General features: G+C 35.1%; 1 protein-coding gene across 2 annotated transcripts in view; it reads right to left on the reverse strand.

Annotated features, from left to right (window-relative positions):
• The window catches only part of LOC118199204 (uncharacterized), a 278,709-nt gene that overhangs the window by 62,215 nt on the left and 190,754 nt on the right, over window positions 1-25,740 (reverse strand). Inside the window, exon 4 of one of the 2 annotated variants that reach the window (XM_085817788.1) lies at window positions 16,529-16,631. The exons of the other annotated variant lie outside the window; for it this stretch is intronic. Coding sequence (XP_085673914.1) covers window positions 16,597-16,631 — 35 coding nt within the window. The 3' untranslated portion in view covers window positions 16,529-16,596. Of the gene's footprint in view, window positions 1-16,528; window positions 16,632-25,740 lie in introns of those variants that run through there. 2 annotated transcript variants of the gene reach the window in all.

Below are 25,740 nucleotides of genomic sequence, written 5' to 3' on the forward strand. Positions count from 1 at the left end.
GAACATAATTCTTTCAATGATTTGTGATCCCAATCAATGATGGATTCAAACGTGTATCTTTGAAATGGCTATTAGGTTCCCGAAGCGAAAAAATATAAGTAAGGACTGGGAATCGAATGGCGGATTTTGCATTTGTTGACTGGATGGGCTAAACGCAATACCAGATGCGGGACGAGTGACCGGCACGCGATAATTCCTCGCATCTTAATTTAGGTAAACTAAATAAAATGTTTGTTTATGCACTGCTCAAAATTATTAGAGAATATTATGCTTTTGTATGTAAACTACGGCTGAGCAAATGTTTTGGTGACTGATACATGATGCATATATATGAGAGAAAAAATGATGCAACGAACAAGTAATAATGAAATTTTATTGATATTATATGTCGGAAAGGAAAAATTCACAAGTTTCGTATATTATACAAACAAATAAACAAAAATGTGATGTCTTGGATGCAAATGAGTTTCAATAAGAAGTATGGTTTTCCCTCACCGAAAGAATTGGCGCACGCCTGCGGGGCATGGTATCAATGTAGTTACCAGTGAGGCTCTAAAGTGTGCTCTCCCACTCCTGCACAAAAGAGCTTTCAAACTTCTGAATAGTTGCTGGTGGTGATGTAAGACTAGCAACCCTTCTCTCTGGAATGTCCCGAACACATTCTATAGGGTTTATGTCTAGCTGACATGCTGGTTAATCCGTTCGAAGAATTCCTTCGTTGAAAAAGAAATTGTCCACTAGCTGAGCACAATATCGCCTGGCGTTATCCTCTACAAGAATATATTCATCTTCGCTTCCTGCAGTGTAAAGAACCACAATGTCTGAGGATCTCATTCCTATATCGTTGAGCGGATAGAGCTCTTTTCTTGAAAATGTGCAGGTCAGTGCGTCCATTGACAGAAATATCGATCCAGACCATCAATCCGCCTTCGCCAAATCGGACACTTTTCATTCACAAATGCAGGAGTATTCCATGTACCAAGATTTCTAAACATAAGAATCCGCGTATTGTCAGGTTTAGACTCGTCCGGGAAGAGCACGTTGCTCCACGTATCTCGTCTCTATAGGAGATGCTCTTGAGCCCACCTTCTCCGCAAGTACGGCGGTTCTGTGTCAACGAAAACCATAGTTATGGGACCATTCAAAAGATCCAGACGGTTGAGTCGGATTCAAACATTTTGAGTCGAAACTCAGGTACCAGTAACCCTCTGAGTATGCTGTTTCAAGAAAGTTGCGTTCATAGCGCGGTTTCCTCTGGCCGTTAGTCTTAAATACCCGATCCTTATTTTATATTGTTGCAGGCGTACAATCTTGTTACGATTTTCGACAAGCATTTCTAGTTTCTAAAAACCGATTCCAAAAGCTGGAAATGACACTTTGAGAAACTCTTAACGCTTCCGCTACAGCGGATTGCGTTTGTCCCGCTTCTAAACGACCAATGAACATCCAGGCTACAGATTCAGCTAAGATATCTTGTCGAGACATCGCGTTCACATTTAAGAAACATTCGACGCGTGTCCGTTGTTTTAATCTCTTATAGATGAAATGCTGCCGGTCGCTTTTTCAATCCTTATCTAAAACACGTAGTTTTCGACGTCACAGACAAGATTTTGCATATTACCAACTTTGTAAACGTTATAATTTTCCCTTTTAACATTTTCTATTTCATTTTTGTTAAAATAGCTGTCGATTATACGGTTATTTCATACACTCACAATATCCCCTAATTAGTTTGAGCAGTGTATATATACAGGGCAATTCGCTACCAGATTGACGAACTTACAGGTTTTGTAGGGTATACAGAGACGACACGGAATCAGATAGGAATGCAAGGTCGCAAATGCCGTAGTTGCGAGCTATGGTGCAATAAAGCAGAGGGAAAAAACCAGAAACAGCAACGGATTAATGGGACAGAAAACATTTTATTGAAAGTTTGTACTGCAACAGGTGTTCAAAATTACGACCTAGAGTCAGTCGCTGTCTGGCAGGCCTGACAGCAGTGCTGCATGGAATTATTTAAGTTCTAGAAGATTCCTGGCGTGTTACCTATCCTCCGACAGCTATAGTTATTCAAGGGACGAGCTCTTCAACAGGACAGGACAGGAAAACGTGCAGGGGGCACCACAACATCGTCATAGGCAAAAATGATATTGCCCCATTGCACTAAACCTTTCTGGCATTTATTGAGTATAAAGACAAAAGATTACATATCAGGTCATTACATTAAACTGTTGAGATAATAAATTACATTAAAGTAATAAGTTATTTAGATACGAAGAACAAACATACAGATAAATTGGGGTACAGGTAATCGAGGTACAGATATATTGGTATACAGGAATCAAGATGCAGATAACATGTTACAATTAATTAGGTGTTGCAGTTTGACATTTGCTGGTGTGCTTGGAGGTATATATTAGCATTTGGAATGATGGGTGTGATGTGAGTTACAATGCTATGTTATTTTTGTGTTAGTGGTTTGTGTGATTGTGCACAGATTTCACAGAGTTCATTGTGCATAGAGTTCAATGTGCACAGAATTGTGCGCATCAGTATGGAAAGCACTTTGTATCATGAGCATCAGATAATAATGTAAAGTTCAAAGTTCGTAATTCATATATCTGAGCTTCAGAGTGTAGAGTACTGGTATTGCGCTTTGGCAGTTTGAAGGCACTGGTAGTTGATAATCATCACTCACATAAATAGTGATGACTTAGGATAGGAACACTCTCTGTTGAATATCATATTTGAATCAAATCAGTACCTTAGATTGTTTCCATAGATAGTTAAATGGTGAAGCAGTAGATCGGGAGTTGTTCTTCAATGGAGGTGTGCAAACAGCGATGATTCTTTGGACAGCTGTGTGGTGGCAGTTCGATTGCTGGGTATTCATCATTGCGTCCGTTTTGTTATTTATGAGTGGTATAGTTCTCTACCTTGTTGTTGTAGTAGCTTGTCTATGATTAATTTAATGCTTTTGTAGGTGTGTTGATGGTTGACTAGGAATCTTTTAAATTCCATTCCCACTTGAGTAGGGTGTTTGAAGTGTAGGTTGGCGGTAAGTGGGCAACGAAACATACAATCATCAGGGTCGCCTCTTTCTCCACATACGCACAAATCAGTATATGTAAAATTTCACTTCAAAAAATATGTAGGGAAAGAGCCATGACTTGAGATATATTGTGTCAAGAAATAGTTGGATACTGTACGTGTATCGACTATCTTCTGTATTAAGCTGTAGGTTCGTCGTCCTGTTGCACCATTTTCCCAGTGTTCTTGCCATACCTCAGTTGCAAGTTGTCTGAGCTTTGATTTTAATGCCCATTGTGGACAGGGGATGTTTATACCGTCACCGACTTGATCGAGTGCTGCCTATTTTGCAAGGAAGTCCGCCCTCTCATTACCTTCGCCATTGTTATGGCCCCTGATCCATGAGAGAACGAACTGCTTATTACTAATCCTTATGGTCTTCTGGATGTCCTTTGCTATTGGTGAGTTGGTGTAGAAGCTTTGAATAGCTTGTATAGATGATTGACTGTCCGTCACGATATGTTTCAAAGTTTCTTCTTTATCTTTATGCATCTTACTACGCCTTACATTTCCAAGTGTTTACATATATATCTGTCCATAGTTTCATATTTACATAATTCGTACATGTATGAAATGCTGTAAAACATTTGTAATGTATAATGAAGAACAAACTTGGCAGTCGATCCTGAATGAATAGGCTGGCAAATTTAAGCATTTCTTTTACTTAGCTGAATTTGCAGCCACAAAATACTTAGTGCAATAAGTAAGTGTTTTTGAGGAACTCCACAAACTCTCGAGTTATATTTTTGAGCACAACTAGTAAAAGCATGTTAACAAGCTCGAAGCAGAAAGCGAAATGTGATTTAATCTAAGATGGAAGCTTATTTGAGAATTAAAAGTTGTCGGTAATCAAATTTTGGGTATAAGTTATCAATATACGTCATTTAGAGTTATGAAAAGACAGGGGAGGGGAAATATCCAAATTAAATTAGAATGGTAAGGGAATAATGAAAATTTAACTTAATTTAAACTTCAATTTAAATTTTTATTAACATATTTGAACTTACATACGCCCTCCCCACCTTCAAAGATAAAAAAGTTTCTTTCAGAAGAATACTCAGTAAGTCGCGTTTCTCGTACCTAGAAACATTATTTGATACCTTCGGGATATATTTTATTACTTTGTGTTTTTTATATGAATAGTACTATATTATATTTTACTACAATAGCCACAATTCAAAATGTCTAGACTGTATATTTATATTTCTGGGAATTTTAAATTCATCCGTAGGTCAAATACTAAATGTATTGAAAGGAAAATTATTAAACCTGTCTAGCTTGAATGAACGCAAAGTCTGATCAGAAAAAACATTGCATCACATTCTGAAATAAATATTCGATTGTTGGCACAGCTTGTCTGGTCATATATATTTGTATAGTTAAGAAACTTGTTATACGTAATGTGATTTATTAAAATCTGGCGTGATGGAAGCGGAACAATATTCTTCACAAACTGCAGACACCTTCATTGCGAATTTTCGCTTAGAATTAATTTAGAAAACTCTCCAGATACATTAAGACATTCGAAATATTTCCATTCATATAAGAGAATGATAATAATGGAGATTTATATATCTTTCTCTGATAATTTTATTGTCTCTCTTTCACAGCAGCTTTGGAAAGTACTTGACTGATGAATGGATACAATGAATTCACATTGGCAGATTATTACATTCAAATAAACCATAAAGATTACGCAACAAATCAGTTGTTAGCAGAAATATTTTATTCCAAATGCCATTTTGAAATGATTATAAAAGCTCCTCATTTGAAATTCATGAACTTGTTAAAATGTTTCCCATCAGATCAGGACAATGACTGCACAATTGCTTCTGACAATATAATTACTAAATTATCTAATCCCAGTTTTAAGAGTATTTAGCTTTTAATTCCTTTTCAGATAAAGAGAGGAATGATAACGTCATCGCCATTATAAATTATTTTAAGATGTCTGGGTTTTAGACATTTAATACATTAAAAGGTCTTTTAAATATATGATATTATTATTACAATGAATATCATACATTTAAAAGATTTTTTTAGACGTAAAAATATATAAAATTCTTCAGTGAAACAAAAGATAAAATGAAAAAATTACTTTGAATTAATTACTTTTTTCCTAAAAATTAATTTAAATTGAAATATTGTGAACGATATGAAATTAATGTTCGCGAAAATCTTAAAATTTAAGATTTACAAGTACTGTAGATATGTAAAATACCGTTTCTTAGTTGGGATCAAAGTATGTCAGTTGTTAAATAAGTATTACTGTTTGAACCCAATTCAAGATGTTTAATATATTTACGTATTTGAAAAGAAAAAAAAATATGTATTTAAGAAACTTATATCGCACACTAGCAAAACTTTGCTTTAATATTGTTACGTTTTTTATTCTTCTGACACCAATTATTACGTTATTTTCTTCCTTTACGTTCGTACAGGGTTCGTGTGAATTTGGAGTGAATAACGACGACACTTGATGAAGTATCGAAACACACTTTATTGGCCAGTATTGTCAGGACAGCTTCAAAACACGTTTTTACATTCGTCGATGAACTACTATATACACGCTCACACGATCAGCGACACAGCCTCCAGGTTATCAGGCTATCACGATGGAGACAGCTTCAGTGCAAAGCACCAGAGTACAGCTCTCGACTCTGCTCGGTCGTCCTCGGAACTAAATGTACTCTCGAGACTCTCCACGCTACAACTCGCGATGCACTTGACAACACACAGAGCACGGCTCCCGACTCTTCGGTTCAGTCGTTCCCGGAGCTCAACACGCTCTTTCGACGATGCACTAACCGCGATACACTAAGAGACTCCTTCGGTGCACTCGATGACCCACTCGGCATTCGTTGCCCGGCTGTCAACTCGATTATCTCCGCAGGGATTGACTCGCTAGATGAGACATCAACTCGATACTGACTATACGAGGCACACTCGCTCGCCCTCTCGATGAAGCACACACTGACTCTCCGCGTACCAGCAGGGTTTATATAGCTTTTGATTGGTGTTCGAGAACATTCTGGGCTAAACCGGTAAGAATTCGTTCCAGAAGGTTCTCCATCCGTCCATGGTATATTGCCAATTTTGTCGCCAAATGGGCGATTTCCTGCCAAATGTGGCAATCCGACATTATTTTGCCATTTCATGGCAACCCTAAAACTGCTTTGCGGTAAAGCCATCTTACTGTTCCTGTACATTTCGTAACAATATTTAGCTTAAAGTGGTTTAATTTTAATGCTTTTCGATCTCTTTTTGGTTTCTCTCAATATTATTCAGATGTTGTTAATTCAAGAGTTAATTCAGGCCTCAGTCATGTGAGATTAAAATTAAATATTCCGCTGTCTTAATTTCAGTTGATGCTGAACATTAGGAAGGCTATTAGCTGTTAATGACAAGGCCATTGGTTGCAAATTAAACATTTGTATTCAAGTTTTAGAGACATTAGGATTTTTTGGAAGCAGGAAAGATGAAAAATGAGAAACGCCTTCGCCGGGAATCGAAATACGGACCTCTGGAATTCTCGCCCAGCGTGCAGACCACTACACTACGAAGGTATGCTAAGAAGGCGAGAGAAATACCTTATAAAGTAAATAATATCTTTTGATTATATTTGACTCCAATGTTAAGAACTCATCACAAAGTATTTATTCCTTTTAAATTTGCTAATGACTAAATTGATTTTTGTATTTGTTTACATGTTTAAATGTAATACTAGTAATTCACTTGATTTTACTTAGTTAACGTTACTTGTTTATATGAAATGCAATGTAACGTAATTTCTGTGACCGAATTTTTTAATCGTTTATTTTTATAATCCATCTTTAATTTTATTTCACGAAACATTTAATTAGGTACGCAGTATAAGAAGGAAAATGAAATTTTGTGTAAATACGATAAGAAAGGCAAGTGATTAAACTTTATTTTATTACTGTATGACAAGTAATTTTATACTTTACAAAACTGACATATTTAAAAGCTCGGAGCAAACATTTTAAGATGAAAGGAGTTTTTATTAACGTTATATATTGCTATAAAAAACTCTTAAGCTCATTTAAATATACCAATTCGTTACAAAAATCTTTGTCTTAAGACTTTAAATAACTTAAATCAAATACAGATCTTGAATCATGGGGAAGAAGACAGAAAAAGAAAGGAAAATAAAACTAAAAATTTAAAGAATATAAATGACTTTTGTGTTTAAAGAAACGGAATTAAGAAATTAATTCTCTTATTATTTACAAAGAAAAGTAAATAAAGATAATACAGAAAAAGTGTAACTTAATCGATAAAATTTACAAATGTTTAAAAAGAGTTTTGAAGAAATAAAAGGAATACTAAAGCATTTAATTCGCCTTAACGTAACAAAAATAAAATAATGAAAAATAATGTGAAGGAAAAAAAATGAAATTTCCGTTATTTTACTTCATATGCAAAAATCTTGAAAAAAATTAATCTCAGAAAGAATGATTTCTTGGAAATGAGAACATATTTATGCAATTATTTTAGGAAACTTAAACAAAGACACCCCGCAAAGAAATGAAGTGTATTTTTAAAGAAATGAACCCGAAAGAAGAGATTTAAAAACACGAAATTTAAGAAAAGAATTTAATTCTATGAAATGTTTGAATAATACGAAAAGTTGTATAACAATTAAGTTTGATCAGTAATTTATATAACACTACATAAATAATGAATTGCATTAATGAAATGAATGCTTTCGACAGAGAGATATTTTTAGCGTCATTAATTGCTTCTTTTCAGAATAAAAGTTTAACTCTGCATGCTTCTTACGGTGAAAGAATTATTTTAATCTCCAGTTTCCTAAACTGTGATTAATATATTTTAATGTTTAGAAAGGAAGTTTATTTTTTAAATGAAATTCTAAAACAAGAACAAGAAGATAGAAAGAAAAAGAGAAAAAAATATAAAGAAATTCTAAACGCTTTGCTACTCGTGTAAGATTATGTTCTCTCACATAGAGCATGTATTCGAAAACGTTTTCATAAAGTGCTAAAATCGTTGAATACTAGTAGCTCGGTCCAGGGTTCGAATCCCAGAAAACGGGCCGGTTGCATGGGCGTTGCATTGTTTTTCCCCATGTATATATACGAGTCAATTTCTCTTAGAAAGTCCTCCACGAAGGCATCCTTACCTTTAGGCATATAGCCCTCGTGTACTTTACCATAATTAAATAAAATTAAACGCAAACCGTATGCGCAAGAGTTTTCTCGACAAACAAACATAAATCAGATATTGCGAAGATCATGTTAAGAACAGATAATATATTATTCATGTTAACTGTTGCTGATAATTGAATGCATTGACTTGTACCAAAATGAATTAATGCTGTGAATACGTCTCCTCCATGTCTTCATTTCTAGATGAACTTGAATGAACTCGGTAGCGTGTAAGCGTATTTTGAATTAATGATATTTAATTGTATGTCGGGTGTAGAAAATTTCCAAGCGCGCAATTTAAAAGAAGTTTCAATCCTTATATTGATTCTTTGTTCTGTAAAATTTACGTTGTGCGTATGGCTTGCTAGAAAGAATTTCAGTTTGATTTTCATAATCAGCTTGTCACAGCAATAAAGTTTGACTTCGATCGAAATTTAGATTTGTGATATAAGTTGCTTTAACTACTAGGTGATAACTTAGTCTTGAAGCATAATTTTAAATGAATTTCTTAATTGAATTTCTTAATAAATAAATTTCTTATTATGAAACATTGAAAAGAATGTAAGGTGCAGAACACACATGTTCGAATTTTGCGCACTTTCTAAGGAGATTCGAAGAACGAAGAGCGTTGATGTACAGGTGTGCTTGTAGTCAACACGATCGATTTAATCATAAACGATTGGCAGAAAAAATAAATAAAAGCAAAGGGCGTATTTCCAAATGAAATGTTCTGTATGATAATCTAAGGGTACTAATAATGAAAATATTTCGAAACAAGCATCTACGCAGTTCGTTTAATTTGAATAGTTGGTGCAGTTAGTAGGTAGCATTTATCGATCAGTCTCTTCATCTCCAAAGAAAAGAAAGCTGGGATGATCCTTCGTTACCTAGAATAAGACGAATAAGACGTAGTACTTTCCTGCTTTCATTACTGTTAATTGGTTCTGACCTATTTATGGACCTTGCTAGTTAGAGAATAAACAATTCATCGGAAACTTTGCGAAATGTAAAGAGAAATAATAAGATCTAGAAAGTTTTTTTACGTTGAAATATTTATATTTATATAGTGTTTCATGGAATTTCAACGTTATAAACTTCAACATTGTAAATATATAATTAAATAATTCACAGTGTCTTATGTTTCCACTTCATTCGAATTGGAAAGGTGACAAATTGTTTTTCAAAGCTAAAATTTCTAAAGTATTGTTACGGATTCTGTATTTAATTAGCTATTTTTAGTAGAATTATAATTGAAATTGTTTATATCCTCGTGCAATGGAGCACGAGACATACTTTAAGAAAAAGCTACGCCGAAAATGTAAAAACACAGGTGCACGCGCATTTAACATTTAATAAATAGATATCTCATAATTTATATTTAAATTGAATAAATATAATTGACTGTTGTGTTAGCTGTAACCGTAATTCTACTATTTTGCTTTTATACTATTGTAGCAATTTCGAGAAAAAAGAAATTACCAGAACTTTCTCGCGGCCGATTAAAATGCTTTAAAAAGCCGGAGAGAAATATCTCAACTCAGTTGTTTACTTAGTTGTTGTTGATCGTAGCGAATTCGCGGTGAGATCGGATTAGCTTTCTCTGCGCTTTGGATTGCGTTCTATTTAACGTTTAAGTAGCTTAAAATATAACTACTGAGTTATATTTTGTGAAATTGTGATATTGTACGAAATTCTTTGAGGAATAATGCATCGTTTTATTAGATTTTTGATAAGAATAAATTTTAACTTTTTATCAGACTTGTGTATTCAGTCTATTACGAACCCGTACGTACGCAGCAGTGTGAACAGAGAGAATTGTTTTGCAGATTTGAAATCAGATTTGAAAATCAGATTTGATATTTTAAAAGAAATATTTTAGTGAGACATTTGGAAACAGATTTTAAAATATATTTTACTGGCTAATGAGTTGAATCAAATGTTGATCAGATGTTGGATATCATTACAGTGTTGTATAAAACATATAAACTTCCGTCTGTTCAAATCGAGGTACAATTTTATATTTTATCATTTGAAAGCATTAAAAAATTGCCAATAATTTTAATTCTTAGAAATACGATAGATAACAAAATTTTTGCTGAAATAAACCAGATACATAAAAAAAAATGTTAGTGTCTCTAGTATCATGTGAAGCAACATCATTTCCAGATAAATAAATAAATATATGTAGAATCGGTACTTACTGTCTAGGAATATGATGCCTGTAAACTTACTTCTTTTGTGGCTGTTTAGAGGCTAATAAACTAGTCCAATTTACAAATAACTTTAATATTTAATGGAAGCATGAATAGTTGCTGCAAACTACAAAATGATTATAGGTGTAGAAGGATGAATTTACATAGATGATATTTACAGATGAAGAGAATCGACCGTCTTTTACAATATATAGAATTTAAATGGCATAAAATCACAGGTAGGAGAATTTATATTGTAATACTAATGCACATTTTTATTTATAGCACTTGAAAAACGCGTAAATATTAAGTGCGTATTTATTTTCTTAATGTTTTTAAGTGCTGTAAATAAAAATATTTTAAGTGTATATCGTAATTATAAAATTAGCATAATTTTTCCCTTGTAATTAAATATTAAATTATTGTGCTAAAGCAAACACCTTTAATAAACATTTTTAATTAAAAAGTTCATGTAATTCTCTTTGCTAGTTCAAGGTAAACAATTCTACAACCAAGTACATAATGAATGAACGTCGTAGGAAATATCTTGTAGAAACTACAATAATTGTGTAAATACTTAGGACAATTATAACTTGATTTCACTGTAATTTGTAGAAGTTTGGTATGCTATTAAACATGAACTAAAGATAGAAATTATTAAGATGTATGCATATTGTTTTTAAATCTTTTTATCGCTTAATATTTAATATATTTGTATAGAATCGGCTCTTACTGTCTAGGAATATGATGTCTGTAAACTTACTTCTTTTGTGACCGTCTAGGGGCTAATAAACTAGTTCAATTTACAAATAACTTGAATATTTAATGGAAACATGAATAGTTGCTGCAAACTACAAAATGATTATAGGTGTAGAAGGACGAATTTACATAGATGATATTTACAGATGAAGAGAATCGACCGTCTTTTACATGTAAACATCTTTCAGTGGCATCATCGCCTTAATGGCGGAATCGTCTGACTTCTATCATCGAAAAAGTAAAAGATTTATTCTCACAGCTTGTCGTGTCTATCCGATTATAATGAACGATGCCATCCCACATATATAAAAAATATTTTAAATGTAGCCGTTGTTCCACACTTGCTTTTGAAAGAAATCAGAGAAGACAGACACATCGTTATTTTATCCAAAAATTAACTTTCTGAGCAAAGAAGTGAAATAAAGCAAGCGCCAGTAAAATAAAAGTTTAAAAAAATAAAAATTTGACAATACATCTTTTTCCCCTTGTTTCAGCCTTAAAACACAGGGGAGGAATAAACATTTCAAAGAATTGGGACCAGTGTTGACTTGTCACAAAAATAAAATACCAGGCGAAATTCTTATAAGAACAACTTCGGTTTTTGAGACTTGTGATGTCTTACGCACCGGGGAGCTATCCTTATAAGCATTCCTCAAAAAGTCAAATAGTTTTTTTTCACCTTCCGATGAATTGTTTCAATATATCTCTTCATATTTTTATGACCTAGTATGCTTTTAAAGAAAACCTCACAAAGGAGATGGTTTGGATGTTATTTTAAATACATGTGCATCTTTTATCCATGCCACAGATAGAAAAATTTAAAAAAAATATACTGTTATAATTAAAATTATTAATAACAGTCGTATAGTATATAGCGTATAACATTATTAGTCGCGAAACGGGATTTTGCGTCAAATTGTTATAAATGCTTCGTTTCACTTTTCATTCGAGTCTGTTGCCATTAAGCAAAATTTAAGATATTGTTGCTTTTTTTTTTTTTTTCTGACACCAGCTGTTAGATGGTTTTCTTCCTTCATGTTCGTACGAGGTTCCTAGATTTGGAGTGAATAACGACGACACTTGATGAAGTATCGAAACACACTTTACTGGGCCAATATTTAATCAAGACAGTTCCAAAGTCACTTTTACAGTCGTCGAAGATCTAGTATAAACACTCGCTGGAACAATCAGCGACACAACCTCAAGGTTACCAGGCTATCACGGTGAAGACAGCTTCACTGCAAAGCACCAGAGTACAGCTCCCGACTCTGTTCGGTCGTTTTCGGAACTCCACATACTCTCGAGACTCTCCAAGCTGCAACTCGCGATGCACTCGACGACACACAGAGCACGGCCCCGACCCTTGTGTTCAGTCGTTTCAGGAGCTCAACACGCTCTCTCGACGATGCACTAACCGCGATACGCTAAGAAACTCCTTCAGGGAACTCGACGATCCACTCGGCACTCGCTGCCCGGCTGTCAACTCGGGATTGAGTCCGCAGGGATCGCACTCTAGACGAGGCACTCTCTGTCTCGCCCTCTCGACGAGGTACTCACTAACTGACTGCGGACCAGCAGGCTTTATATAGATTACGGCTTGTGTTCGAGAACATTCTGGGCTACACCAGTAAGAATTCCTTCCAGAAGGTTCTCCATCCGTCTGTGGCATATCGACAATTTTGTCGCTAAATGGGCGATTTCTCGCTAAATGGTGCAACCTTGCCATTTCATGGCAACCCTAAAACTGCCCTGAGGGAAAGCCACCTTACCGCGCCTGGAAATTTCGTAACAATATATAATCTCTCAAATTGTTGTATATTAATAAAGAAAGCTATTTGAAAGTAATAGGTGAAGTTCTTTAACAAAGAATGATATTTGAAACAATAGGTGACGTTCTTAAGACTGTTCGTTTCTTACTCTTGAATCAGATGGATTTCAATAATGAAAATGCATGTTAGTTCATGATTATCTAATTAAAAATATTTAACATTTTCCCAGACCGACAATACATATTGCTTATGATTTGTTCATAATTTGTAAAACTTTCATGAATTTTTGATTAACAAACTCAACGTTTTAAAAGCGAGCAGCGGCAGCACTGTACTAAATAAATCTAAGTACTATCTAAAGATATGCTGTTTTTAAATATTTTGTGATCTTGCTCTTGAATTGAGTTTTATGTGGCGTTAGTGCCAAGAAGGTGATTTTTAATAAATAAAGTTAACACACAAATGATAATAATCAAAATCTAAAAAAAAAAGTTTTGTAATCCATCTTTCTAAGAAAACTGAACATAAACTGAGAAAAAGACTGAAAAAAATAGAAACAAATTATGCAACACTTAACACAGCATCGGGAATTCTAAACATACGTTGTTTTTAAAAAACAATTTAATGAATTGCAAGAAAAGGCGTTAAATGCAAAGAAAATGATGATTAATAATTAAGCTGAAAAAAGGAAAAAAAAGAAGGGTTAACGGGAGATGAAGGCTTTCTTTTAATGTTATGCTTAGATTTTATTATTATATAGACTTGTCCCAATGAAGTATGTATTTATTTCTTTTGTTTCACACCATACGTTGTCATCGGCATTAATATTTTTCGAACTGCATAATCTGTATATAAGTTTCATAGAAACGAGATATTTTTATTTTTGGTTTTTGAGTATATTTATATTTTAACTTCTAAGTTCTATGAGTCTTTGAGAATAAAGACTTTTAAAAGGACTATTGAAGAATTATTTTCTAGCCCTTGTAAAACAAAACAGAAATCAGAAGAAAGGTGTATAAGACCCTTTTCATTCAAACATAAAATTAACAAATGACCCAGCTTGGGTTACAATCAGCCACGCCCTTTTAGCTTAAATGCGTAACAAATAGTAATTTCAAAGTATGGTTGATTAGCCTAACAGCTCACAGAATACTTGAACGCGCAGGGAAAGCTCTAGTTTGTAGTAAACCGGTGAGACAAAGCCAAATGGCTAAAACACTCAATGCCGCTAACGCTAGTCGCTAATAATCACTGTACGACATGGCCTGGAATAGGCAGACACGCTCGAAAACTAACTTCCGAAACACTTGATTAATATCACTTCCTTTTATCTTAATCTAAAAAAACTCTCGCGATCTCATTTACATGAAAAACGTGGGTGGAAAGAGTAACAGGAAAGTGCTAACTTAAAATGAACAATTAGTTAAAAATAAATAGATAAACCCTAGAAACTTTTAACTGGAAATTCTGCATTTACCATTTACTCTTATTTCTAGCGTATGATTTTAAGTTCCCAAATACCATTCAATTGTTTTAAATGTAATACTGTGTGAATATTTTAACCATTTAAAACAGTTTTAGACACGACAAAGATAAAAAACTCATTTGTTGTCTTGTCCATGTTACATGGAACAATGGTTGCCAGAGCCTACTCCGAAGAAAGGCTGGAATTATAATTTCTACACCCAATTTTGAGGAAGAGCACGCCGAGGGGAGCAAGGTCCGGGGTATCCCACCCCTCTCCTCTCCCACTAATTCACACGATAGGACTCGCCGCATATTCAGAGTACCGCCGTGCCACACCAACTCGATATATTTACAAACATCCATGTCTTCTCCGGGATTCGAACCCAGGCCCTTCGGTACTTTAGTAGGCTTCTAAAACTCCACGGGGCACGAGAAGCGGATTCTGTATACTTTCTGGAGGAGCTTTATCGCATGAGTGGAAAAGAAAGGTCGCTTCTGAAAACTGTCTTTCAGGCGGAGCTCATAGCAATCAGAGCAGCTCTTCTCCATCTGAAGAATAATCCTACAGTGCCCAATATCATCTACACAGACTCAGCCTCAAGCCTCGCTGCGATAGCTGGAATTCGTTCTCTCAGTCCTATCGTCAGCAGCATTAGAGACATTCTAACCCACATGCCTGCTTCGCAAAGATCCTCACTCGTCTGGGTGCCCGCTTATGCGAGAATAGAAGGAAATGAGAGAGCAGATGTTGTCGCAAAGGAAGCAGCGGATTCATCCACTTTGCGAGAAGTCCCGACCCTTAGGCCAGTCTAGGACCTAAAGAGTCGGACATTTCATCAGCTCCTAGGAATATAGCAAGAAGGTTGGGATCAAGCCTCCACAGGGAGGCGTGTTTACAATTTCATTCCCAAGGTCAAGACAACAATCCAAACTAATTGCAATTACATGACGTATTTCCTCACTGGTATGGGCCTTTCCCTTCATACCTCTGTTGCTTAGGTGAGAATGGTAACTTGAGAGAGAATGGTAACTGTAAATGTGGGGAGGTAGGCCATTCAGACCATTTTGTGTTCTCTTGCCCCCACACAGCACTTAACAGCCTCAAGCAACCAGGAGCCAGATTCTGGGCAAATTGATTCCAGAATCTACAAAGTAACAAAGTTGCCCAGCAGAAAGTGAAAACAATAATTGACTACTGTACTAACAATTACTCTTCTCACGCTGGACGATAACCGAAGTTTTTTCCAGCGTCAATTTATTTATTTGTAGCCATAAGGTACAAACTTTAGTCGTGTCTAACACACATTAGGTTCTAACAATGCCATTTCTAAGCACAGTTCTCTTAGAAATAGACATCGCACCTTCAGTATGGCCTTAACTTTTCTTGAACTGGCACATTTATTGACCTGAAGACAGAATACTTGTTCTGCAAAGCATAGCAGCATACACGTTAGAACTATTTAAGCTAGTTCAATATGTCAGCAACAGAGTATGTGATATGTATGTTCGATATGTAATTTTGTATTTATAGTGTTCCAGGTTTTCATACACAAAGTTTGTACCGTATCTGAATGCTGTACTATATCTGTACATGTTTATATCTTTTGTTAATTATACCTTATTTATACTAAGGGTCATGCGTACCTCAATGTCATGCTTCATGTAAACTTTAACTATCATGATAACGTATATTTGTATAAATGTATATATGAATATGAGTGAGAGTATGCATACTATTATTATTATATTTATTTATTTGTTTCGGAATATATATGTATGTAAGTGTGTATTTATCTGTATCTGAGTTGATATTTATATGTATATACATATGCTTTGATTGTACTCTTCTTCAAGTGCCTTGTATGCACATGTATATTTATTTTTTGCATTTTATAAATGTTGTCTGCTCAGCCAGGGGCTGTGGCCTGGCAACTAGTTGTTAACTCCCGCTGAGTTGGTAACCAATTCTGAATGGATATTTCTATACCTGGGTCGGAAGCCAACTCAGCGGTTTACTCCCCAAAACACTATATAGTCTACATTTTATTAATAAGAAGCAATATGATTTGAAATAAGCTTTTTATTCATTAATTTACTTATTCATTGGAAAGAAGTTCAGCCCACAGAAGTTCATCGAAGCTGACCTTGCGATCCTATGGACTCGCCTGCCAAAACAAAAGTAAAAAAAGTAATTAAAAATAAAAGAAATATGAAACTTTCAGATTTCAACAGTCGCACAAAAGGCTTTTTAAGTCTCGACCCTCCTCTCTAGCTGAGCTTGCAGTCTACCAGTCTGCTGCTGCACTCGGTCTTGCTAGCATATTTTTTTTTTTTGTCTTTTTTAGCATTTTTATTAAGAATGACTTTCTTCGAATTTATACAATACACAGTTCAACAGCACAAAAGCTAACTATTTAAAAACAACACACATTTTAAAAGAGTTCCTGATATACGGTCTCGCACCCTGGCGAACCTATCCACTCCTCCGTGGAACGGTGTTGAGACACCAGGGTGCCTGAGCAACAAGACCTTACCCCTTGTAGAATAGTTTGATTATTTCGAAAATTAATATATAAATTAAGGCGAACAGAGAAGCTGTAGAACTGGCGACTGTGACAAGGATAAGGTAATGCAAACAAAGGCAAATTGAATCCATTAAAAATTATCAATTACAAAATATCAATTTATAAAGTATTTCACTCGCTTTCCTAGCATGCCTTCGTGGTGTGGTGGTTCTGCACGCTGAGCCGGTATACCAGAGGTCTGCGGTTCGATTCCCGGCGAAGGCGTTGCTAATTTTTCATTTCTCTGGCTTTTTGAATTAACCTAATGTCTTTACAGGTGATCCTGAACTAAAAGGGTTGTGGATGATGGCTAATTTTTCACCTCTCTGGCTTTTCGAGTTACCCTAATAGATCTACAAGTTATTTACTCATGATCATGGAATAATTATGTACACATACTTATAACACACACACAAATGGGAATGCAAACAGAAAATTTGAAGACTAGCAGATATGAGGGCCGATAATATTTACAAAAATAAGCACAAATTCCAAATTATTAAAGTTGTATATTTACATGATCCATATATTTAATTGCGCCATAGGCCTATCCATATTCTCTAAGCTATTATCGATGTAATCACAGATTTGAATGCTGGGATTATCAATATTTTGCTGCCTTTCATGAAATTCTTTGCTAATTTCTGATAGTGAGTGTGCAGTAACTCAACGTCTAACTCTTCCGTGTATTCTATTATTTTCGTACATACCATTCAGCATTTACAATTTGTCTTAGAACAGAATTTTGGCATACTTCCAATTTTTTTCTATTAGTTTTCTTGATATATGCCCAAACTGGACTTGCATAACACAAAGTGGATAAAGAATAGGCTTGTAAATGAGCAACTTGCGAACCTATCCAGTGAGCTTCCGGCATTCCGTTTATTTTAAGTTTCTTCAGTTTGTTTGTGGCATAAATCGTTTGTTATGGTTGCTATTTTAAGGGGACTCATACACCTTAAACCCTTTATGATCTTCGAATATGTCACTGTTGCAAGAATTGAGATATTTTATTTATTTTAAAAGCAATTACTTCCAACTTTTTACAGCTGACTACATAATATAGCTGTTTTAGGAAATAGTAACTAGATAGTTTGTGTTGCCACAAATAGTTTTGTAATTTAATCCGCTTTGTGACAAAATATTTTGTCATGTTTCCACATTGCGCGCATGATAATTTAAAAATGGCTAATGGTACGTATTTGAAATTTCATAGAATTTTTTATATGGGAGTATTTTCTAACTGAACCAAAATTTTGATGAATGTTTTAGTATTAAAAATATCATGCACGAAAACATTACATATTTTTTTAATAAAATACATTTTATAAACTCAACTCCAAATAAAACAAAAATTTAACATGAAATTCTTAAAATTTTAAGTTCACAGTAGTTTCCAAATGTTATAAAAGCTATATATTAAATATGAAATTAAATTATGCAAAAGATTGTTTTAAACTGTGCGCGCAAGGTGGAAACATGACGAAAAATTTTGTCACAAAGCAGATTAAATTATAAAAATATTTGTGGCAGCACAAACTTTCTGATTATTATTTCAGAAAGCAGCTATATTATATTATGTAATCAACTGTAAAAAGTTGGAAGTAATTGCTTTTAAAATAAATAAGTTATCCCAATTCTTGCAACAATCACATATTCGAAGATCTTATGGGTTTTAATGTGTATGAGTCCCCTTAAGGGGAAAGGAAGTAAACTCCCAGTGTTGAAGAAGTACAAATAATAAAATTCCACTTATGTTTTATACTAATAAAGCCGAAAGAAATCTTCTAAACTTTCAGATGAATTTCGAAAAGTATTTCCTCGTTTAATCTGATCTTGAAACAAACCAAACGCAACTAATCACTTAAATTATAACTCCGGTTTGTTAAAAATTTATTCCCGAGTTATTTCAATACACATCCGCAAGCATAACTTATAAAATATGCTACTGGAACGGTAAAATCATGCACATCTCTATAAATACGCACAGTACTAGAAACTTATCACGGTTAATTAAGTTACTTAGCCTATCACAAGAGAAAGTATTAAATTTGTTGATTAATGAAGACATTTAATCTTGTTCTGGTTATTTAAAAAGCCACATCCGTAAGTGTTACGCGTTAGCTCCGAAAGTAATTATACAACTGCAAAGAATGCAATACACGTAAAGATTAATTACATAAAAGATTAATGCGCAATAATCGTACAAATGGAGTTGTATACAATCAATCAAAGGTGGGATTTCGAATTTTATTTGCCGCTTAAATACGATATTAGCTTCCAAACCTTCACAGTTGATGTATAGTTCCTCTTTAATAAAACCACGGCTGTATAATTGGAGTGTAAACTCAAGAAACTTATTCCTTGATGTACCTTGAGTGCTAAACAAGCGGAAGTAGCTCTTCGACTCGGAGACGTAAGGATCTCTGAAGTGGAAATAATTAGTTGCAGGAAACATTTTCAGGTAATTCCTGCAATAATAATTACATCTAACTTTATAAATGAGGCATATTAACCACTTAAGGAAGCAGAGACCCTACTGAAATCTTTCGCTTTGGCTTGATTTACAACCTATGAAAACCTAACTGGGAAGTTTTGAATGTTTTGCACTTCTTTCCATTAAAAACCACCCCTGCACAGGAGAGTAAAATCGCGCTTTTGTAATTAACTTTACATAATTAATCACGTGCAAGTGCCGTTTTATGAGGTGGAAGGCTCACCCTTCACCGCAAAAGCTCCTGTAATCCTGCAGTTCGAAACTAATTTCGTGCTCGGTGCAACTTTTGAGCTGGATTTCCTTTCGCTTATTAATTATGCAGGAAACGGAATAACATTTGTACCCTTTCTCAACTGCACTTATTCGGGAAACACATCTCGCTACTCGGAATTTCCAGTATTATTATGATAACTCCAATCAGGTATTTTAGACTGGCTAGTTTTGTAATTAGAATGAGAACTTTGCGAGGCGTTTTGGTGAGAGTTTGAATATTTTATGGCGTAACAGAGGAATGATGCCGAGATTGGTTTCATCTTGGCTCCTGCTAAAATGCGTATATCTTTATTTCAAAGAGCTGGCTTGTTAAGATATAATTAATTTGAAAATGGAAGTAATCATATTTATATCGGAATATCTTGCTTGTTTTCGTTGGCCATGAATATCCAACGTGTTACAAAAATCATAAAATGCCATTTGCAGTGGAAATGTGCTCATTCTACCGTAAATGTCATTTAGAGTTGCAATGTAAATAATTTTACAGGTATAACGTAACATCCTTAAATGAGTCAGCACTTTGCCCTTTCATGAAACAATGTTCATGGTTTATAAGCACATTACTTCATTGCTCTTTACGATAAATATAACATATTCCCTTTAATAATTTAATATGCAAGTGTCCCCAGTCATATTTCACTTTGGTTTGTTTTGACTTCCTTATACGAAGGAAGCATCGCGAAAAATTTAGCATATCATATTTTAACGAAAATATCCATTTTGACCGTTCTCGAATCCATCTAATCTATGTCTTTGCGTAACATCGGTATATACAGACGGATTAAATGTCTTTTTTTCCAAAGACGAATTGAAAAATGTATTTGAAAGGGATTCAGAGGATATTTTTTCGTCACGTCTGTAGGTATGCACGTACTACCTATGTATATATCTCGCAAAACTCAAAAACGAGCAGCCTCAAAATGTTAAAATTTTGTATATGGGACTTCTATCTAACTCACCAAATATGTATTAATCAATATTGTTTAAAAAATAAATTATTATATATATATATATATATATATATATGTCCATAAATTAAGGATAATTCGGAGTCACGCGGAAATCGAACTCTAAAATAAATATATCACCTGTAAAATCACTACACACATCTTCAAGAATCGTATGCAAATTTCAGGAAGTAACCAAATGACACCTATGGTACGTCACAATGACGAGAGTGTAAGAGAGTGATATATAAGGAATACAGGCAAAGAAGTACAATTGTTATCTCTCCAGCCTACCAGACGCCGCTATAGCCTCACGTGACAAAGTAGTCACACCCTCTTTCATTTTGCATCCTGTCCTCCGGTCACACTCATGCATTTGCTATACCTGCAATGTACTTTTTAATTCATGACAGCCGGTATGCAGCTTGCTATCTGCAAGCTACACACGGCAATTGTGGGAAAAGGAAGGAAGTACAATTGTTCGCAGGGCTTTATAAGCATTTCAGTGCAATAACCGAATAGTTATGACTCAAAGGACGCATTTGGATGATTTTTTACGTGGTAGAATTTTCGGCCGTCTAAAATGTGGGCGTACCCAACTCGAAATATCAGACGAACTTGGAATTGCCCAGAGTGTCATCTCCGGGCTTTGGCAACGATTCCAAGATGATGGTAATGTGAGTAAACGTTACAGCACAGGTCGCCCCAGAGTTAACAACACCGAATGAAGAACGGTATTTGGCAGTTACTGCCAAAAGAAACAGGCGGAGCACAGCCTCAGACCTGTCTCGTCAGCTCTCTTCAGTCACTGGTACGACAATTTCAAGGCAGACCGTGTACAGACGCTTAGGGCAGATTGGTCTATATGCTCGTAGACCTGTCAGATGCGTTCCACTTACTGCAACTGACTGTCGCCTGCGGTTAGCCTGGAGTACAGAGAATGCATTATGGACACCGCAACAGTGGGCTTGTGTGATGTTTTCCGAAGAGTCCAGGTTTAAGCTGCAGTCTGATTTTCGTCGGACTTTCATATTGAACGACACCGTTATGGTGGTGCAGGAGTGCTCGTTTGGGGTGGAATTATTCTGGTTTCCAGAACTGACCTGCCTGTTCAAATTGGAACCATGACAAGCTAAATCTATCGGGACATCATTCTGGAACCACATGTACGTTTGTTTCGGGGCGCCATGGGCGCACAATTTGTGTTTATGGATGACAACGCCTGTCCTCACCATGCAAACACCGTAAGCGAATGCCTTCAATCGGAGGATATGACCCGTATGGACTGACCAACATTCTCACCGGACTTGAATCTAGTAGAGCACGGGTGGGACATGCTTGGCCGATGAGTTGCAGCCCGTCAACCTCCTCCTCCATGTCTACCGGAAGTTTGGAGAGCATTGCTTTTTGAGTGGTGTAATATTCCCCAAGATGAGATTGATAATTTGATACTCAGAATGCCTAGGCGTTGTACGGACTGTATTGCATCGTCTGGGAGATATACAATGTATTAACAATTATTCCAACCATGTAATATTGTTTTTTTAAAAAGTTTTTTTTTTTTTTTTTTTTTTTTTTTTTTGCGACCGCCTTTGCCGGGAATCGAATCACGGACCTCTGGAATACCGGCCCAGCGTGCTACGGTTACACCACGAAGGCACGCTAGGAAAGTGGGAGAAATACCTTATATATTCCCCTTTTTAAAGGGCGACTATTAAAAATTAAAATTAAAAATAATTTAAAATTAACTATTCTAGATTTTATGTTCTTTCCGTAAATCATCTCCTTTCCCAAATTCGAAATCTTTCCATGTTACACAACGCTGATTGAAAAAAGTAACTAAAACCTAAAATTAACCAATCACAGTTTGGTTATACTTTTGCACCGAAGTAGTATAAATACTACTTCGCAAGCAGCTACGTCATTCTTTTCCTTAACTTCTACCCTGCATACATCTTCGAGTTGCTTATGCTTTCCCGTCTAAGATGTTTATGTCGTACTTTTAAAAAGTGTACATAAAAATGTGTGCACATAAAAATTACCGTATTTAACTATAATTGGATAAATGTGTACCAAAATAACTTGATAAAAAAGACTGGTGATTCGTCGTTTGATTAATAAACAATCTGAAAATAAAGATTGGTGATTCGCCGAAATTCAGTTTTTTTAGCTTCGTCTGTATGCCTTTCCACTAAGCCATGACAACTATCTAAAGTTAAAAGTACCGGTGTCTTCTACGCAGTTAAAATACCACATTTATTTTAAAGGTGTCATACTTTACTGCTTAGCGGTGATGGCTGAGTGGAGAAGGCCCGAAGAAGATATTGATAAAACTAATTTCGGTGTATCACCATCTTTATTTTTACATATTTAAAATCATCTCTTTGTCAGACAAATTACTTTTCAATCATAGTTGAATATAATAACTTTTATGCACACGGGTTTTAAAAAGTACGACGTAAGCATCTTGGGTCGGAAAGCATAAGCAGCGCGGAGATATTAGCAGAGTAGAAGTCAAGAAACAGAATGGCGTATTTGCTTGCGAAGCAGTATTTATACTAAGTAGGTGCATAAGTATGACTGTGATTGGTTAATTTTAGGTTTTAATTAAATTTTTCAAGCAGCGTTATGTAACATGGAAAGATCTCGAATATTGGAGAACAGATGAATTAAGGGGGAGAATATAAAATTTAGAATAGTCAATCTTGAGGTGGCCAGTCATTTCTTAAAGCAGCCACCGTATTTTTTTATATTTTACATATATATATATATATATAATAGATTTTGTAGTAGAATGCAGGCGGTTAAATGCGTAATGAACAGCGAGAACTTTGATGGCTTAGATATGTTGGAACTCCAATCCAAAATGAATAAGAAATTGGGCAATCGAGGTAGGTTTAATTCAATTTTTATTTCAGCAAACATGTTGGGCCGCAATCAAGTTGGCACCTTAATTGTGCCTGTTTCCTAAACGTTTACATTTTAGACAAATTTGCAGTAAGAAAGAAGAAACTGACAAACTGCAATCCAGCTAGGCCAAAGCATAGAAAGCAAGTGCGTCATGTTTAGATGAAATCTTAATTCAGACTGAGCTAGTTTTCGTTCTCAATCTATTGTTACGAAATGTACAGGCGCGGTAAGATAAGTACCCGCAAAGCAGTTTTAAGGTTGCCGTAAAATGGCAAAATAAGGCAGGGTTGCCACATTTGGCGAAAAATCGCCCTTTTGGCGACATTTGGCGACAAAATTGGCGATATGCCATGGATGAATGGATAACCTTCTGGAACGAATTCTCACCGGTTTAGCTCAGAATGTTCTCGAACACAAGCCAAAAGCTATATAAACCCTGCTGGTCCGCAATCAGAGTGTGTGCCTCGTCTAGCGAGCTGATAGTCAGTCATTGAGCAAGTGTCTCGAAGTCTAGCGCCGAGTTCGTCGTCGAGTGCATCGAGAGAGTCTTTTAGTGCATCGCGAATTGGTGCATCGTCGAGTTTTGTCTTAGACTGTGCTGAGTCGAGAGCTATACTCTTGTGTATCGTCGAGTGCATCGCGAGGAGAGTCTCGAGAGTACGAGAACGATCAAGCAGATTTGGGAGCTGTACTCGGGTGCTTTGCTGTGAAGCTGTCTCCACCGGTATTGCCTGACAGTGTGAAGGCTGTGTCGCTGAACGTGTCAGCGTGTTTATAACAGTTCGACAACTGTAAAAGTGATTTTGGAGCTATTTGATTAATATTGGTAAATAAAGTGTTTCGATACTTCATGAAGTGTCGTCGTTATTCTCTCCAAATCTACAAACCCCGTACGAACGTGAAGGAAAGAAATAACGTAACAACTGGTGTCAGGAAAGAAAGAAAAACGCAACAGTATTTTAACTGGATAGTTAATACTGCTGTAACATTAATATTGGCTGTTTGAGTTTCAGTTCCATTTACATCATCAGGATTTTGTAAGAGACATATGACATAGATTAATCTTGAAATGACGCAGTGCGGAGAGATTGCTATTTTTAGAACAGAGAAGGGAAAAATTAATTTACGCTGCTAATTTAATCTTTTATATATTATTTATGTTTCTTACACACATACACACATATGTATGCTTTTCTAAAATAATTTAATTTTGATTCATAACATATATAATTCTCTACATATGTTTTGTGCTGTTGATTGCATCGGCAAAGAGAGATGCATAACTGACTTCTCGTTTTTGACTTACGCGAGATACATACGTACGTACGTACAGACGTCACGAAAAAACACTTCTATCTCTTCTGAATTCAATTTAAATCCATTTTATAATCCGTTTTGATAAACGATTTCTGTATTCTCTTCGTACGTATAGATGCACCCCAAAGAACATCGTTCAAATGCATTTGAGAGTGGTCAAAATGGATATTTTCTTTGAATACGATACCTGAAATTTTTCACCAATACAATACAAAATTTACTTCGTGCAAGGGAGTAAACATGTGTAGTATCTGTCTTTGATTGGTGTCATACTTCAGGATTTTGTTCCATTACATATTTTAAGTGGTAAGGAATAACTTATTGGCACGATTACACCAGTACAGTAAAGTAAATCGCTATATTATTTTTAGATTCAATTTATTTCGTACAAGGGTGTAAAGGAAAACTCTTATTTTTTTATTTTCGTTTGAGTATTTTATTATTTGCATATCAGTATAAAACTGTCATTAATAAATGAATTTTCGCAGTCAGAATTCACTAATGCTGCAAAATACTCGAGGTGAATGCTACAGCTGTCGGCATTGCAAAGGAAAGAGGCTGAATACAATCTAGTCCACTGAGCTATGTTGTACTTTACTGGTTATCCAAGGTACATATTAAGAATAACTAAACATTAAACTGGACATACGATTTAGAACTTCGAGGTAAAAAAATTCCACTCTCAAAATTTCAGATAATTATCTTTCGAAAATGTTTCGATAATGATTAAACTTTCAAAAATAATAATAATAAAAATATATAAAAA

Source organism: Stegodyphus dumicola, chromosome 5, assembly GCF_044657685.1.
Source record: "Stegodyphus dumicola isolate Sdum_Otavi_A_Nest chromosome 5, ASM4465768v1".
Classification (NCBI taxonomy): Eukaryota; Metazoa; Arthropoda; class Arachnida; order Araneae; family Eresidae; genus Stegodyphus; species Stegodyphus dumicola.